Genomic DNA, 13,693 nt, shown 5'->3' with positions numbered 1-13,693 from the left:
CAATAAAAACTTTAAAAACAAACAAAAAACGGGGTGAATGGCAACAGATCTTTCCCTAATGAAAAATCTTTCTTATGACACACAGAAATCAGAATACGCATGATGACCATTTTAATTACAAGGTATTAACATGTAGATTACCAAACTTCAGATGCTATGCAAACATGTTCCATATTATTCCAGAAATAATAGGCTTCAGCAAAACTGGCGTGCTCTGGAGACTTCCACACACTGGGTAGAATTTTTCAAGAATTCAACGCACTGGATAGAATTTTTCAAGAATTTCAGCATAAATTTTCTTATCTATAAGAGGAAAGATCACAATAGTAAAATGTACTTAAATTATGTTTTAAACATCATACTATCTAAAGGAAAATCAAAACTCAATATTCCTATGGATTTCCCTACCTCCTGGACATCAACCATGGCTTAATTTCACAAAATAAAGGGTAACTTTGGAGGAATCTGTGGTGGCATCCAGATGGTTGCCAGGAGGGGCAAGGTGCTGCCCGAAGTATCCTGACTAAAGAGGTGCTGACAAGAATGAACAGGGTGAGGAAGATGTGAGGAGAGTCAGGAACACACGCAGTCAAGCTCCCTGTGTCCTTGCTGCTAGTACATGTGGCTCTTCCCACACTTACCGGTAATCTGCTGCTCACAGGGAAAAGAGCCTGCATGGTAAAGCTCACTCCTACACACAGATGGACCTAGTGGAAATCCTCTAGGCAAACAGCCAGAAGGTCTAGGACTGAAGAATGGATTAGTCACTGTATCTCATCTTAAGAATCCATATTTCCAAGATCCCTTCCAGCTCTAACACCCAGCAGTTCTGAGGATTCCCTATTCCCTAGTACATCCATTACTTATGGCTTTGTACTAGTCTTTAAATTCTTCACTGGCAAAAGAGCGGTCCCTTTTTGGTTCAACCATAAATGCCGCATATGTGATTGAAGGCCATGAGGTTACTAAGTAGAGCAACACAATTTTTGAATTTGATAGGGCCAAATGACATTTAAATGTTTTATTTTACACATTTACATGAACAGAAAATCTACTTACAAGTTCAAAAGTTTCCTATCCTCATTCATTTTATCAACCATTAAGAATTCCTGCGGCAAATACTGTGAAAGCCTTAAAGAGCAAGAAAATGAATATCCTATGACGTTAAGCTCCCAGCATATAAAGAGCTATGTGTACTATTGCTGGACACATACAAAATACAAAGAAAACAATTATAATACAATTGCATTCACAGATGAACAGAGATAAGTAGAGTGTGCTGAGGAGTCCAGTCACGCAGGACTCTGCGTAGGTCAGGTCAGTTCTTACTCAGTGTGCCTACTGTGTGTAGGAGTCCTGGGGCAGTGCTGTGGGTTAATGCACTGGACTATAAAGTTGCTTTAAATCACAAGGTCAGCAGTTCAAGTTCACCAGCTGCTCCTTAGAAACCCTATACAAGATTGTTATGGGTCAGAACAGACGCAATGGCACTTAACAACAACAACTATGTGTAGGCTCTGTGCTAAGGGGCTGGGGAAACAAAGATGAAACTACAGTCCAGTGAGGGACCCAGACTAGCAGGGGGAAATAAGCCATCCTAAAAAGTATGGATTTTTATCATAGAGGCAATGTTTGGTTTGGTTTGCTTTTTTATTCTCATTTTTAAGCAAAGGGATGTGATCATATCTGTTATAAGCAGAAGACCTCAAGACAGGCTGGAAGCAAGGGCAACAATCCAAGCAAGAGATCATATGGGCAAACTTGACCTATATTAAGGACGTTGTAGACATTGTAGCTCAAATACCAACTGAGAGAGAAGGAGTCTTCATATCAAGTATCAATCCTATCTCTGCTGTATACAGGGTTTATAGGGATAGGCAACTTATACATTGGCTACCTAAAATGAGGGGGCGATAAAGGCATGAAGTGACTGGCTTACATGTTTCAAGAGGGAGCTTAGTTTAAGAGTATGAGAGGGAAAGAAAAGAGTCCCCACTGAATAGCTGTCATCTTGTCTAGAAGGGTCTGGTGAAAAGGAATAGGGATAAGATTGTTATGATTCATAATGAGTAATTGTTATCATGACTAATTGCGACTGTCACAACCGTAAAGGTACATGTTTTGTAACCAAGAGGGAGGAGTAGCTAATCTTACAGTCAGAAAGAGGACCCTAGGACCATCCAGGGAGAAGAGCATGAGCGGAATGTACGACCCTATCCAGAGAAGCAGCAATACTAGATAGAGGCAGAAATGAGGGCATAAAGAGAGAAGCAGCTGAGGGCTCTAGACTCATGGAAAGAGAAAAGACTAAGTGCTGGTGGCCAGGAGACAGGCTTACAGAATGTGTCCTTTTGGTTGTTTAAATGATTATATATTCCTGAGTGTTTTTGTGTATACTGCCTACTCCGAAAAAAAACAAAAAGAGGGAATGGAAGCAAATACTGTTGAATGATGATGCATAAAGGAAATTGTAAACATTGCAATGAAACGATGAGTGTAAAACCCATGTTCTCCCATGTAAAGTATCACTCAATTCATAATGAAAACTTTAAAAAGCTCGTGGAAAAATGGAAATGGGGAAAAAAAAAAAAGGGAGAAGTCATCAGGGCTTGAGCTAGGGTAATGGCATTAGGAAAGAAAAGAGTTCAAAATTCAGACATACTGAAGAAGCAGAATTGATAAGACTCGATTAGCACTGGAAAGTTAGCAAGGAAGACCTGAAGATGATTCTCAGGCCTCTGGCTTGCAAGCACAGGTAGATGGTAGGTGCCATTCACTGAGGCAGGACACAGAGGAGCAGGAGGTTTGGGAAGGCAGAAGGGGACATGTATTTTGTTTGCTGTAAATGAAGGACATGGAGGTACTCAGCCAGAAATTGGAAAGATGAATTCAAGAAAATTCTGGTCTCTAACCCTGCATTAATAGCAAATTAAAAAAAAAAAAAAAAAATGCTGGCAAGGGTGGAGAGACTGGAACCTTCATACACTGCTGATGGAACTCTGTCAAATCATGCAATCACTGTGTACAACATTTTGGTTGTTGTTGTTAAGTACCGTAGAGTTGGTTCCGACTCACAGTGACCCTGCAGAGGGTTTCTGAGGCTGTAAATCTTTATGGGAGTAGAACGCCTCATCTTTCTCCCACGGAGCTGCTGGTAGTTTCGAACTGCTGACCTTGAGGTTGGCAACCCGACTTGTAACCACTATGCTACCAGAGCTCCTTAACAGTATAATACTTTCTTAAAAAGTTGGAAATCGAAGTATCACGTGACCTAGCAATCCTTCTACTTGATACATATTCTTGAGAAGTGACAAAAATTGATATATGCACACCATGTTTATTGCAGCACTATTTACAATAGTAAAAAAACGGAAACAACTGAAATGCCCAACAATGGAAGAATGGGTAAACACAGTATGATACATACACACAATAGAATACTACCACAATACTGAAGAATAACAAGTCTGTGAAACATCTCACAACACGGGTGAACCTGGATGACATTATGCTAAGTGAAATTAGTAGCAAAAGGACAAGTATTGCATGAATCGCCTATTGTAAAGAGTCAAGAAAAGCTTTTCACAAGAAAGCCTTTGATAGTTACCAGGGGTGGGAAGTAAATTACTAACTAGATGGTAGACATATGGTAAATTGGGTGAGGGGAAGGCAACACGCAATCAACCAAAAATGATGGAGGCAGGGAAAACAATGGGAGGATGGAAAGAGTTAAAGGTCACAGAGGTAAATGCTGTTAGATACACAATCCTACAGTAACAGTGATCTCTGGGTAAAGCATGGATAGATACACAGTCTGAACAGGTGTGGAAAAGAGCCTGAAGTATAGCCATGAATATCTATAGCTTTGACAGAGGGTATCTGTACAGGTGTATTTATCTTTGCTGCAAATATATCCATGATTTGCAGGAAGCAAAGTTATGAAATCTTCAACACAACGAAGCACCTTGAGGAAATGAGTTACAGGGCTGAGGGACTCAGGACCATGGGCTCAAGGTACACCAAGGTCAACTGGCATAACATAGTCCACAAAGACAATGTTTTAAATCCTAAATTGTTGAGTAGCAACTGGTCTTAAAAGCCTGTGAATAGCTATCTAAGTTCTCTCCCTATTTGGAGGAAAGAAAAATGACGGTGCATGGAAAGAATTAGTCCATAGAACTAATGAACCATGGGAAACCAGAAGAACGAGACAGTGACCAGCTACCGAAAGGGATTACATTAGAAGGTACTGGGCAGAATGAGAGAAAAATGTAGAACAACATAACTCAAAATCCTAAGAAAGATCAGGGACAGAGACTGGTGGAAAAGAAAATTCTATAAACTAAGATGTGTTTGTTATCAGAATGTAGAAGGCACCTGAAGCCATAGGTGTGTACGATTAACCAGAGAGACTCACACTGAGAAAGAATGTTTTTTTATAATTAATTTGAAATACCTTTTTTAGGAAAATCCTCCGGATGTGATTTCATGTATGCAAACATATCATGGTCCCTCACAGCACATACATAGTCCTGACGTTTTACAAGGTAATATCCAACAAAAAAAAAGGAAGTGACATACAGAAGCTGGCGATGCACACCTGTAATTCAAATGACAAATCCCAAAGACAATAAGGATCATTTAATGTGTACTAACAATCACATTTTTACATTCAGATGTATAATCTATTATCTGGAAGTAATGAAAAGACCTCTATTTAGGAACTAATGTCCTTGCTGCACTGTTTCTAGCTGTGTCATCTTGGGCAATGTACTTGGTAAAGTTTCCCCATCTGTAAAATGAGACTAATTAATTTTTACATATTTGCTGTGAGAATTTATCTACAGGTAAAGTGCCTGATACAGAGAAAGTGCTAGACAGTCCTATTTCCTTAGCTTTTGTTATGCAAACATTTTATCATATATTTGGTTAACATTTACTAAGATCTTTCTCTGTGCCAAGCACTGTTACATTGTTACAGACAAGTAAAGGTTGGTTAAAAAATAAGGAGTACCACTTAATCTCATACCAAACTCATATTATTTCAGTTTTTTATGGTTCTGGGAAATGATTACAGTGATTAACAGCACATGCTTTAGAGTTTGACACCAGCTCTGCCTTTCTAGCTTTTGATTCTGGGAAATTACCTACTAGTGTGAGATCTATAAAATAGGGATAACGCCTACCTATTTATTTGTATGGTGCAAGAAGCTCTGGTAGCGTACTTGGTTTGAATCCACGAGCTACTCCTTGGAAACCCTATACAGGGTTGCTATAAGCCGGAAAGTACTCTCTGGCACTTAACAACAACATAGAAGCATGGTAGCACAGTGGATTATGAGCTGGGCTGCTAACCAAAAGGTCAGTCCTTCCATGGGGAAAATGAGGTTTCCTGCCACTGTAATAGGCAGCAAGGGCATTAGTTCCCAAGTAGACGTCTTTTCATTACTTCCAGATAGGCTTGAGGAAAAGCGACCAAAAGAGAGAAAACCTCATGAGACAGAAATGCACAAAGTTCATTCCTTTCAGTGGTGAGGAGTCACATTCCAGTGAGATGGGATTTCAGTAATATCTATCTGAGTACTGGAAATGCTGGGATCTGGTAGACTGGAGTCAACCTCCAGGCATGACATGCAGCTGGAAGAAGGCTAAACAGACACTGGTGGAGTGATTCCTGGCTGCCTTAACCATCACATTAGTTTTCTTCTAACTGAGCTACCTGTACCTGTTGCCTTCAAATCGATTCCAAATCATGATGACCTCATGTAAAATCGCTCCATAGGGCTTTCTGGAGTGCTGACAGTGGGTCTGAACTGTCATTCTTTATGCTGGTGCCATTTGCTCCACCCAGGGACCTTCTCCCACTAGGCTCCTTGGCTACAACCCACACTTTACAATTCTGATAAAGTTGACCATTTAAAACAAAAGTCTGATCACTGGATTTCCCCAGCTTTCAAAAGCTGTTTTGCCCCCTTTTTACAAACTAATCCCTTTTTGTTGTTATGTGCCGTGGAGTCTGTTCCAACTCAGTGACCCTGTACACGGTTTCCGAGGGTGTAAATCTTTACAGGAGCAGAAAGCCTCATCTTTCTCCCGCAGAACAGCTGGTAGTTTCGAACTGCTGACCTTGAGGTTCCTAGCCTAATTCGTAACCACTACGCTACCAGAGCTCCAAAAAATTCTGGTGGCACAGTGCTTAAGTGCTGGGTTGCTAACCAAAAAATTGTTGGTTTGAATTCACCAGCCTCCCCATGAAACAAAGATGAAGCAGTCTGCTTCCATAAAGACTTAGTCTTAGAAATCCTGCCGGCAGTTCTAGTCTGTTCTACAGGATCGCTCTGAGTTGGAATCCTCTCGAGAGCAAAGAATATCGGTTTTGCTTTCTTCATTTGTTCTCACTGAAAGTTCCCAATATCTGCTTGATATATCAAAGCTTAATTCAAACACTCCTTCCCGGTCTCTCCTTTTTGGAAAGCCTTTCACAGCTTTTGTGTTAGCTACTGGCCGTAGGCCACTGACATACTAGGGCATACACCTTAGTAGTTAAAGAGTTTCCCCAACTCAAAGTGCCATCCCCAGACTGAGCAGCACCTGGGAGCTTGTGAGCAACTTCGAATAGTAGGTCCCTGCCCAGGTCAGAATCCCCATTTTACAAAATCTGGGTTACTCCTAGCCTCAGTGAGAAGTATTGGTTTTCCACCACACACTGAGTCTAAAACAGATACTGCTAATTACAAGCCATATGACCTTGAGCAAGTTGCTTTCAACTGCTAAAGCTCAGTTTCTTCATTTGTCATAGGCATTTGAGAATTCAACGTTATAATGCACGGAGAGTTGGCAGTGCATGGTAAGGAGTAGATACTCAGCTTTGCACACACCACAGCCCCTGGGCCTCAGACTGTGTGGTCGTGTGTATGTCTTAGCTTCCCTACACCCCAGTGCCGAAGGACAATAAAGCCCTGCCGGACAGTTTAGAGCTAACAGGCGCAAACACTCCATGGAGGTGAGGAGGAGCCAGTTAAGCTAAAAGACCCCGGAAACGGAGGCGGAGCCAGCACTTAGCCCTGCGAAGCCCCCTATTCCCGCGGACCCCGCCCGCGCAGCCCTCACCGGCCGACATCACCGGCCTCCGCCGGATCGCGTTATCAATCAGGCCGGCGCAGTAGCCCAAGAAACCGGAGTAGACAAGCCGCGGGTCGGTCAGCTTGGGCGGCGGCAGGCTCCGGGCCTCGTCCGGCAGAAACTGTAAGGGCACTCGGCCCGGCCTTCCGCTCATCATGGTGATGCCGTTTCCCCCTGAGGCCTAGCCTCAGACCGCCGCCTACAAGGAAAACCACCACGATCACCACCGGGGCCTAAGCCACAAGTTTTCTCCTCCGATAACCGAGTTGAAGGACATGGCGCAGAGCGGTGCAGTGCCCAAACGCTTCCCCAGCGCTCTACCGCCGGAACTCCGCATGCGAGGTTCCGCGCTCCTAAAAGGCCTAGCTGTATTTACTAGCTCTCCCACCGAGAATAATCCTGCTGCTGGGAGTGGTGATCGGAAGCCTGGTATTACTGGATAGAATACATCAAAAGAACCAAACTGGGCGAACACTAGAATACACTGGTTTTTTGTTTTGTTTTTCGCCTGGTCACCCCTACCTTGTAGTAATCACTCTTCTCCAGCCCCTGAACGTCCTCATAACAAACATTCTTTTTTAAGGTCGGCGGTTCAAGCTCACCAGCTGCTTCGTGGAAACCCTATACAGGATCGCTATGGGTCGGAACCCACTTGTCGACACTTAACAACAACAACAACAAGAAGGAGCTCTGGTAGCATAGTGGTTACGAATCGGGCTGTTAACCTAAAGGTCAGCAATTTGAAACTACCAGCTGTTCCTCAGGAGAAAGAGGAGGCTTCCTGCTCCCAGTAAGGATTTACAGCCTCGGAAACCGTACAGGGTCGTTATGAGTCGCAACCGACTCCACGGCACACAACAAGTGGGCTAGAAGATTTGTTGTTGTTAAGGGCCGTTGAGTCGTTTCTGACCCATTGCGACCCTGTATAGGGTTTCCAAGGAGCAGCTAGTGAGCTGACCTTGCAGTTCAAACGGCTTTACGGTCTAGCACATTAACCTACAGTGCCACACCAGGCTAGAGTATAGACACATGTTAACGTGGGTGACAGGGTAGGCAGTATACAACAAGAGGGAGGTTAGCAGGGGGCAGAAGAAGGTAGCAGGAGACAGAGGGAGAAATTCAATAGCTAAAGTGAATAGAAATAAATACTGTTAACTGTTGATACACAGAGGGGATTGCAATCATTGCAAAGTATATGATTTGTTGAATGTAAAACTGTTAATCTGCTCTGTAAAGCTTCACTCAATTTGCAGTAAAAGGTTTTTGAAAAAAGTCAAGATCTATCTTGAAGTGCAATGCTGTCTATTATAATAGCTACACATTTACAAGGAAGTCCAGTTAATACCACTGTTATTTAATCCATTTACATTCAGTGTAATTATCTAAGGTCTGAATCGATTGCTATCATTTTGCTGTGTGTTCTTTTTGTGGTTTTATTCCACATCATTTTCTGCACTGGGTTCATTTTGTTTGGGGTTTTCTTTTCATTTTTATTTCTGCTGTGTTGATATTTAGTAAATCTTTCAACTTTCCTTTTTTTATTGTGATGTACCTTGTAATTTATTAAATTTTTTGTGCTGTTTAAAAAAAGTATGCTTTATCTTGAAATCTACTTGACTTCCTCACCATTTGGAAGTTCTATATTTATGCTATTCCCTCTTTTGCTTTGTTGTTGTTGTTAAGTACAAGTCAGTTCCAACTCATAGTAAACCTGTATAGAGCTTCCAAGGAGCAACTGTGGGTTTTAACTGTTGACCTTGTGGTTAGCAGTTCAGTGCTTATGCTACAGTGCCACACCAGGACTTCAATATAAAGTGATATCTCTGCTTCTCATGTTTCAGTCTTGTAATTATGTTGTACTTTAAATACTTCCATATCTGGATTGTGTTCTAGGTGTTGTTATGTATGGTAATCTCAAGTTGTCTACTGTTGTTGATTCTCAGTCCAAAGAAAACCCATTATCACTTTTTGTAAAGCTGGTCTGGTCATTACAAATTCCTTTTATTTGTTTATCAGGAAACATCCTAATTTCACCATTGCATCTGAGGACAGCTTTGCTGGGTATGTGAATCTTGGTTGGCAAATATTTTTTTTCAGAGTTTAGTATACGTCACCATATTGTCTTCTTGCCTACATGATTTCTGCTGAGAAACCAGTGCTTAGTCTTTTTTTTAAGTTTTTATTGTGAATTGAGTGATAGTTTACATGGGAGAACATCAGCTTTATACTCATCCTATAGTATTTTGTTTCACTGCAATGACTACAGTCCCCTCCATGCATCATCATTCAACAGCATTTGCTTCCATTCCTTCTGTGGGTTTTTTTTTTTGGATGTACATTGAAGCACTCAGGAACACTTAATCATTCAAACAACCAAAGGGCACACCCTGCAAGCCTGTCCCTGGCCACCAGCACACAGCCCCTCTAGAGTCCTCAGCCACTCCATATCGCCATGTCATTGTCTCTGCCTCCAACTCTAGCATCACTGCTTCTCTGGGTAGGGTCCTGCACTCCGCTCTTCTCCCTTCATGGTCCCAGGGTCTTCTGCTCCTAGACTGCAAGATCAACCACTTCCCTCCTTTTGTTACAAACATCTGCCTTTACATTTGCAACAGTTGCAATCAGTCCTGATAACAATTACTCACTATTGAACCACAGAGTCTTATCCCTATCTCCTTTCACCAGCCCTGGCTAGACAGGTTGAAAACCACTCAGTGGAGAGTCTACCTTTGCCTGCACCCTCTGAAACTAAACTCCCTCTTGAAAACTTGTAAGCCAGTTACTTCATGCCTTTATAGTCCCCCATTTCAGGTAGCCAATGTCTAAGTTGCCCACCCCCTGTCAACCCTATGTACAGGGGTGGGGTGGGAATGATCCTTGCTGTGAAGATTCGTTCCCTCTTTAAAGCTACTACATCCATAAGTATAGGTCAAGTTTATCAAACTAGCAGATTACGCTTTCCTCTTCTTTCTTCTTCTAGTCAAGTTCTGATCATCCAGCCATTGAAGCTAGGTCAAATGGATACTATTCTGCAAGTATGGGCATTCTTGTGCATCTCCCCTCATTTAATATCATCTGGTCGCTTCACTCTCTGCCCTAGTCCTCTGTGGCTATGTCCCTGTCCATGGGCTCAGGAGTCCCCAGGTCTCACCATATTGCTGGCCAACCAGGTCTCACTCCAGGTTGACAGGAGTCTATTGAATATGGTCACACTCAGCCCACATCTTCATTGCTGCTTTCCCCCCACTTCCACTTATTTGTAGACTAATGTGGTCACCAGCAAGATTACTTGCCTACTCGTGGTATATTCCCTTTGAGTTTCAGTCTTAGAAGGGGGTTTGCCCTGAAGGGACTTGATTGCTTGCCTTGATGGTTCCCTGGTGAACAACTTGCTTGTTCTTGTAGTCAATCAGACTGCCCTTTAAAAAAAAATTTCCTGCTGGTCTTTCTTTCAAGAAGTATCTGCTATTCCTCTAGCTGCTACAGGCTGGTCTGCTTGTCTTTTCAAGTGGAAATTTCCCACCTCAGAAGATTCTGGATGGGGATCAGGATCCCACCTAAGGGCTTATACATTGCAAAGGCTCTACAGGAAGCCTCTTTAACTGGGCAAGTTCTATCCCCTCTGTTAGGTATTGCAATCAGTTATATGGTGAAAGACATAAGCTTTCTATAGTGATGTTTGTTGCTATTCCTTTCTCTCCCCTTCAAGTGTCTATTTTACAATAGTAGGCAAGGGTAACCAAGATTCATAAGACAGTCAAGCATGTTAACATTACTTCCCCTCTTTTACCCATTCAGACTATGCCTGAATCCCTGTATCCCAGAGCCCTGCTGTTCCAAGGTTGAGCATATATCATTATTTACCTCTGTCCCACTTAGCCCATGCAAACCTGCTTAAATGGTCTCCTATCTGCCTTGTTCTTCCATTCGCCTCCCCCTTCTTGTGTACTGTCCCCCCCCCCAAACACCTGACCTATCCCTCCCCTTCTTGTATATTGTCCCCTCTCCAAACACCCAACCTATCCCTCCCCCTTCTTGTGTATTGTCCCCCGCAACACCTGACCTATCGTGTCTATTCCCTACCCTGTGCAACCAGAGATTAGTCTTAATGGTTCTCCTTTGTAGGTAACTTTGTAGGAGCTTAAGTGTTGGGTATGGGAGGGATGTGACAGAGAAGTTCCTGGCCCTAGAAGGAGTCCCTATTGGCCTTGGTGTTATTTATGTTCAAGACGCTCAATCTGGAAGTAGTTCGTTGTAGCCCGTGATGGAGCTAGTTTCAGTGTCTGTTAGGGACCACATGACAACCGGTTTGGTGGCTCTGCAGGTCCCATAGGTTCTAAGCGGAGCCCAACTGAATCCAGGCACCAAAACCACACACCAAATTGAGGGAGCAGCCCCCATCTCACGTTGGCATGGCTCCAGGAAAGTAGAGGCTGTGCTGAGGGCATGTGAGGGTGCAAGCTGATCACCAGGGAAACGTGGGGAAAAGGAATTGCACCTCTCCAGTTGCCTGTGACTCCTCTGTCAGGCCTCCTTCTGTTGCCAAAGTTGTTCACAAAGGCTCAAGATGGTAGTACCATGTCTGGCCGGCAATTCACGTCAGTTTCCCTCTCTCACCATTCCTCTCAGCTACTCTTCCCAGCAAGCACTCAGTCCACTTCCCTAACCTTGCTTCTGAAGTTCAGGGTTCCAGGATATTCATCGGTGTCTGTTCCATATAATCTTTCATATTTTTGTTGTAGAGGGTCCATGTAGTGTGTCTGCCTAGTCTGCCATCTTACCAGAAGTGCCGACGTATTTTTTTTTTGATGATGAATGGGACACCATTTGTTGTTCCCTGCATAATAAACCTATGATTTGTCAGATTCAAAGTGGTCAACACCAATCCATTTCAGCTCACGATTGCTTAGGATATTGATCTTTGTGTGTTTTATTTAATTTTTGACAGCTTCCAATTTTCCTAGATTCGGACTTCTTACATTCCGTATTTTGATTAATGGATGCTTGCAGCTGTTTCTCATCACTTTGAGCTGTGTCCCATTGGCTCCTTCTGTACAGTCTGTCTAAAGTACTTAGAAAAGGAGATAAGAATGACAAAGTAGTCAGGAGTCTTGTGTGGAAAGGAGTAAATGTCAGGCTGAAGCAATTACAACTGGTAGGAAATGGATAGCCATTTCTCACTAAGATGGACCCTTTTTAGTTCTACCACTCATTTGTCAGTTTGTTGTATTGTGGTGGCTCGCAAATTGCTGTCCCAGCAGCATTGCTCATGGTGGATAGGTTTCAACTGAGATCCCCTGCAAAGACAGATTTGGAAGAGGCAGACTATTTCTATTTAGCTGCTGAAAACATTACGAATCGCAATGGAACACTGTCAAATACAGTGCCAGAGATGAGCTCCTCAGGTTGGAGTGCACTCAAAATATGACTTGATTGTTGTTAAGTGCCATCAAGTCAGTTCCAACTCATAGTGATCCTGTTTAGGGTTTCTGAGGAGCAACTGGTGGATTTGAACTTGTGGTTCAGTCTCATGCTTATCCTACAGTGTCACACCAGATGTTCCTGATATCATATGTTGTTGTTAAGTGCCTTCAAGTTGATTCCGACCCATAGCGACACTATATAGGGTTATATACCTAGTTCCTAAAAGAGCATAATGCTCAAGGTTGTTGTTGTTTTTTTTTAAGGGAAGGGATAAATTGATTTTATTGTCCATCATTATGATATACAAAAAATTTTAAATCTAGAAATAAATTTGTAAAGGGATTAAATGAGGGAGGTGGAGCGTGATGGTGGCTAGGGTAGAGGTGCAGTGAAGTTTGCTGTCAGCCATACCACAGAATACTAGGCAAAGCAGATCCAGGGCAGAGCTCCAAAACTCGGAAACAGAAAGCTAGGAATATTTTAAAAGTCTGAAGGCTTATAGCTATTGGAACTTGAAGCTGAAATAAGAAATCACGTACTTTTGAATCTGCCGGACTTGGAGGCAGATTCATCTTGGACGAGACCATACGGCAAGACCAAGCGAGGAAGCAGACACACCACGGAAAAAAGCTGCAGGAACCTTGGGGCAAAGGTGGACAATACACTTTGTTGAGTTTCCGTTGTCCTGATTTTCTTTTTTTTTGTATCTGCTCATTGGCACTCGCACTGTTTGCACACCTCCATTCTGGTGACTCGGGGGGCGGGGTGCCTGAACGAGTGGACACCCCCCACCCTCACTACTGGTGGGTTCTTCCGCATGCACACAGATAGATACTCAGCCCAAGAGTAGGCCTGAACGTTTTTTGTTTTTGTTTTTGTTTTTGAAACAAAAGGGCAGGACAGGGCTGTAGAGAGGGAAAGAGAGTTTAAAAACAAAATAGGCCAAAAATTAAAGCCTGAGGTATAGCATAACAACCAACAGTGGCATCTTGAAATCTCTCTGGCACCTTTGAAAGCAAGAAGCTGAGGAGAGGACATTAAAGTCATACTCATATTAGGCTACAGATTTTTTTTTTTCCCCCTTCTCTCTCTCCTCTCCCTTTTCTGTGATTATAGACTGTAGTATTCAGTCTAGTTTTTTTTTTTT

The 13,693-nt window shown here is 42.7% G+C and overlaps 1 protein-coding gene across 1 annotated transcript; it reads right to left on the bottom strand.

Annotated features, from left to right (window-relative positions):
• Positions 1 to 253: 253 nt before the first annotated feature.
• Positions 254 to 7,279, bottom strand: NDUFC2 (NADH dehydrogenase (ubiquinone) 1, subcomplex unknown, 2, 14.5kDa). Its single transcript, XM_006864989.1, has 3 exons — positions 7,111 to 7,279; positions 4,457 to 4,600; positions 254 to 303 (listed from the first exon to the last, which is right to left on the bottom strand). Exons 1-3 carry the CDS (start codon positions 7,277 to 7,279, stop codon positions 254 to 256), a joined length of 363 nt encoding a protein of 120 aa, XP_006865051.1.
• Between the last annotated feature and the right edge of the window lie 6,414 nt (positions 7,280 to 13,693).

The sequence above is a fragment of the Chrysochloris asiatica genome, unplaced genomic scaffold (genome assembly GCF_000296735.1).
Source record: "Chrysochloris asiatica unplaced genomic scaffold, ChrAsi1.0 scaffold00074, whole genome shotgun sequence".
NCBI lineage: Eukaryota > Metazoa > Chordata > Mammalia > Afrosoricida > Chrysochloridae > Chrysochloris > Chrysochloris asiatica.
The sequence above is the reverse complement of the archived record's forward strand: the minus strand, read 5'-3'. Positions and strand labels throughout refer to the sequence as shown.

Bases quoted from the DNA above. Each gene is read 5' to 3' on its own strand.
- NDUFC2 (XM_006864989.1), bottom strand. From the start codon at position 7,279: ATGATGAGCGGAAGGCCGGGCCGAGTGCCCTTACAGTTTCTGCCGGAC. The intron at 4,601-7,110 runs GTGAGGGCTGCG...TTTGAATTACAG, and splicing joins GAGGCCGGTGATGTCGGCCG to GTGTGCATCGCCAGCTTCTG. The intron at 304-4,456 runs GTATTTCAAATT...TTCCTCTTATAG, and splicing joins GGAGGATTTTCCTAAAAAAG to ATAAGAAAATTTATGCTGAA.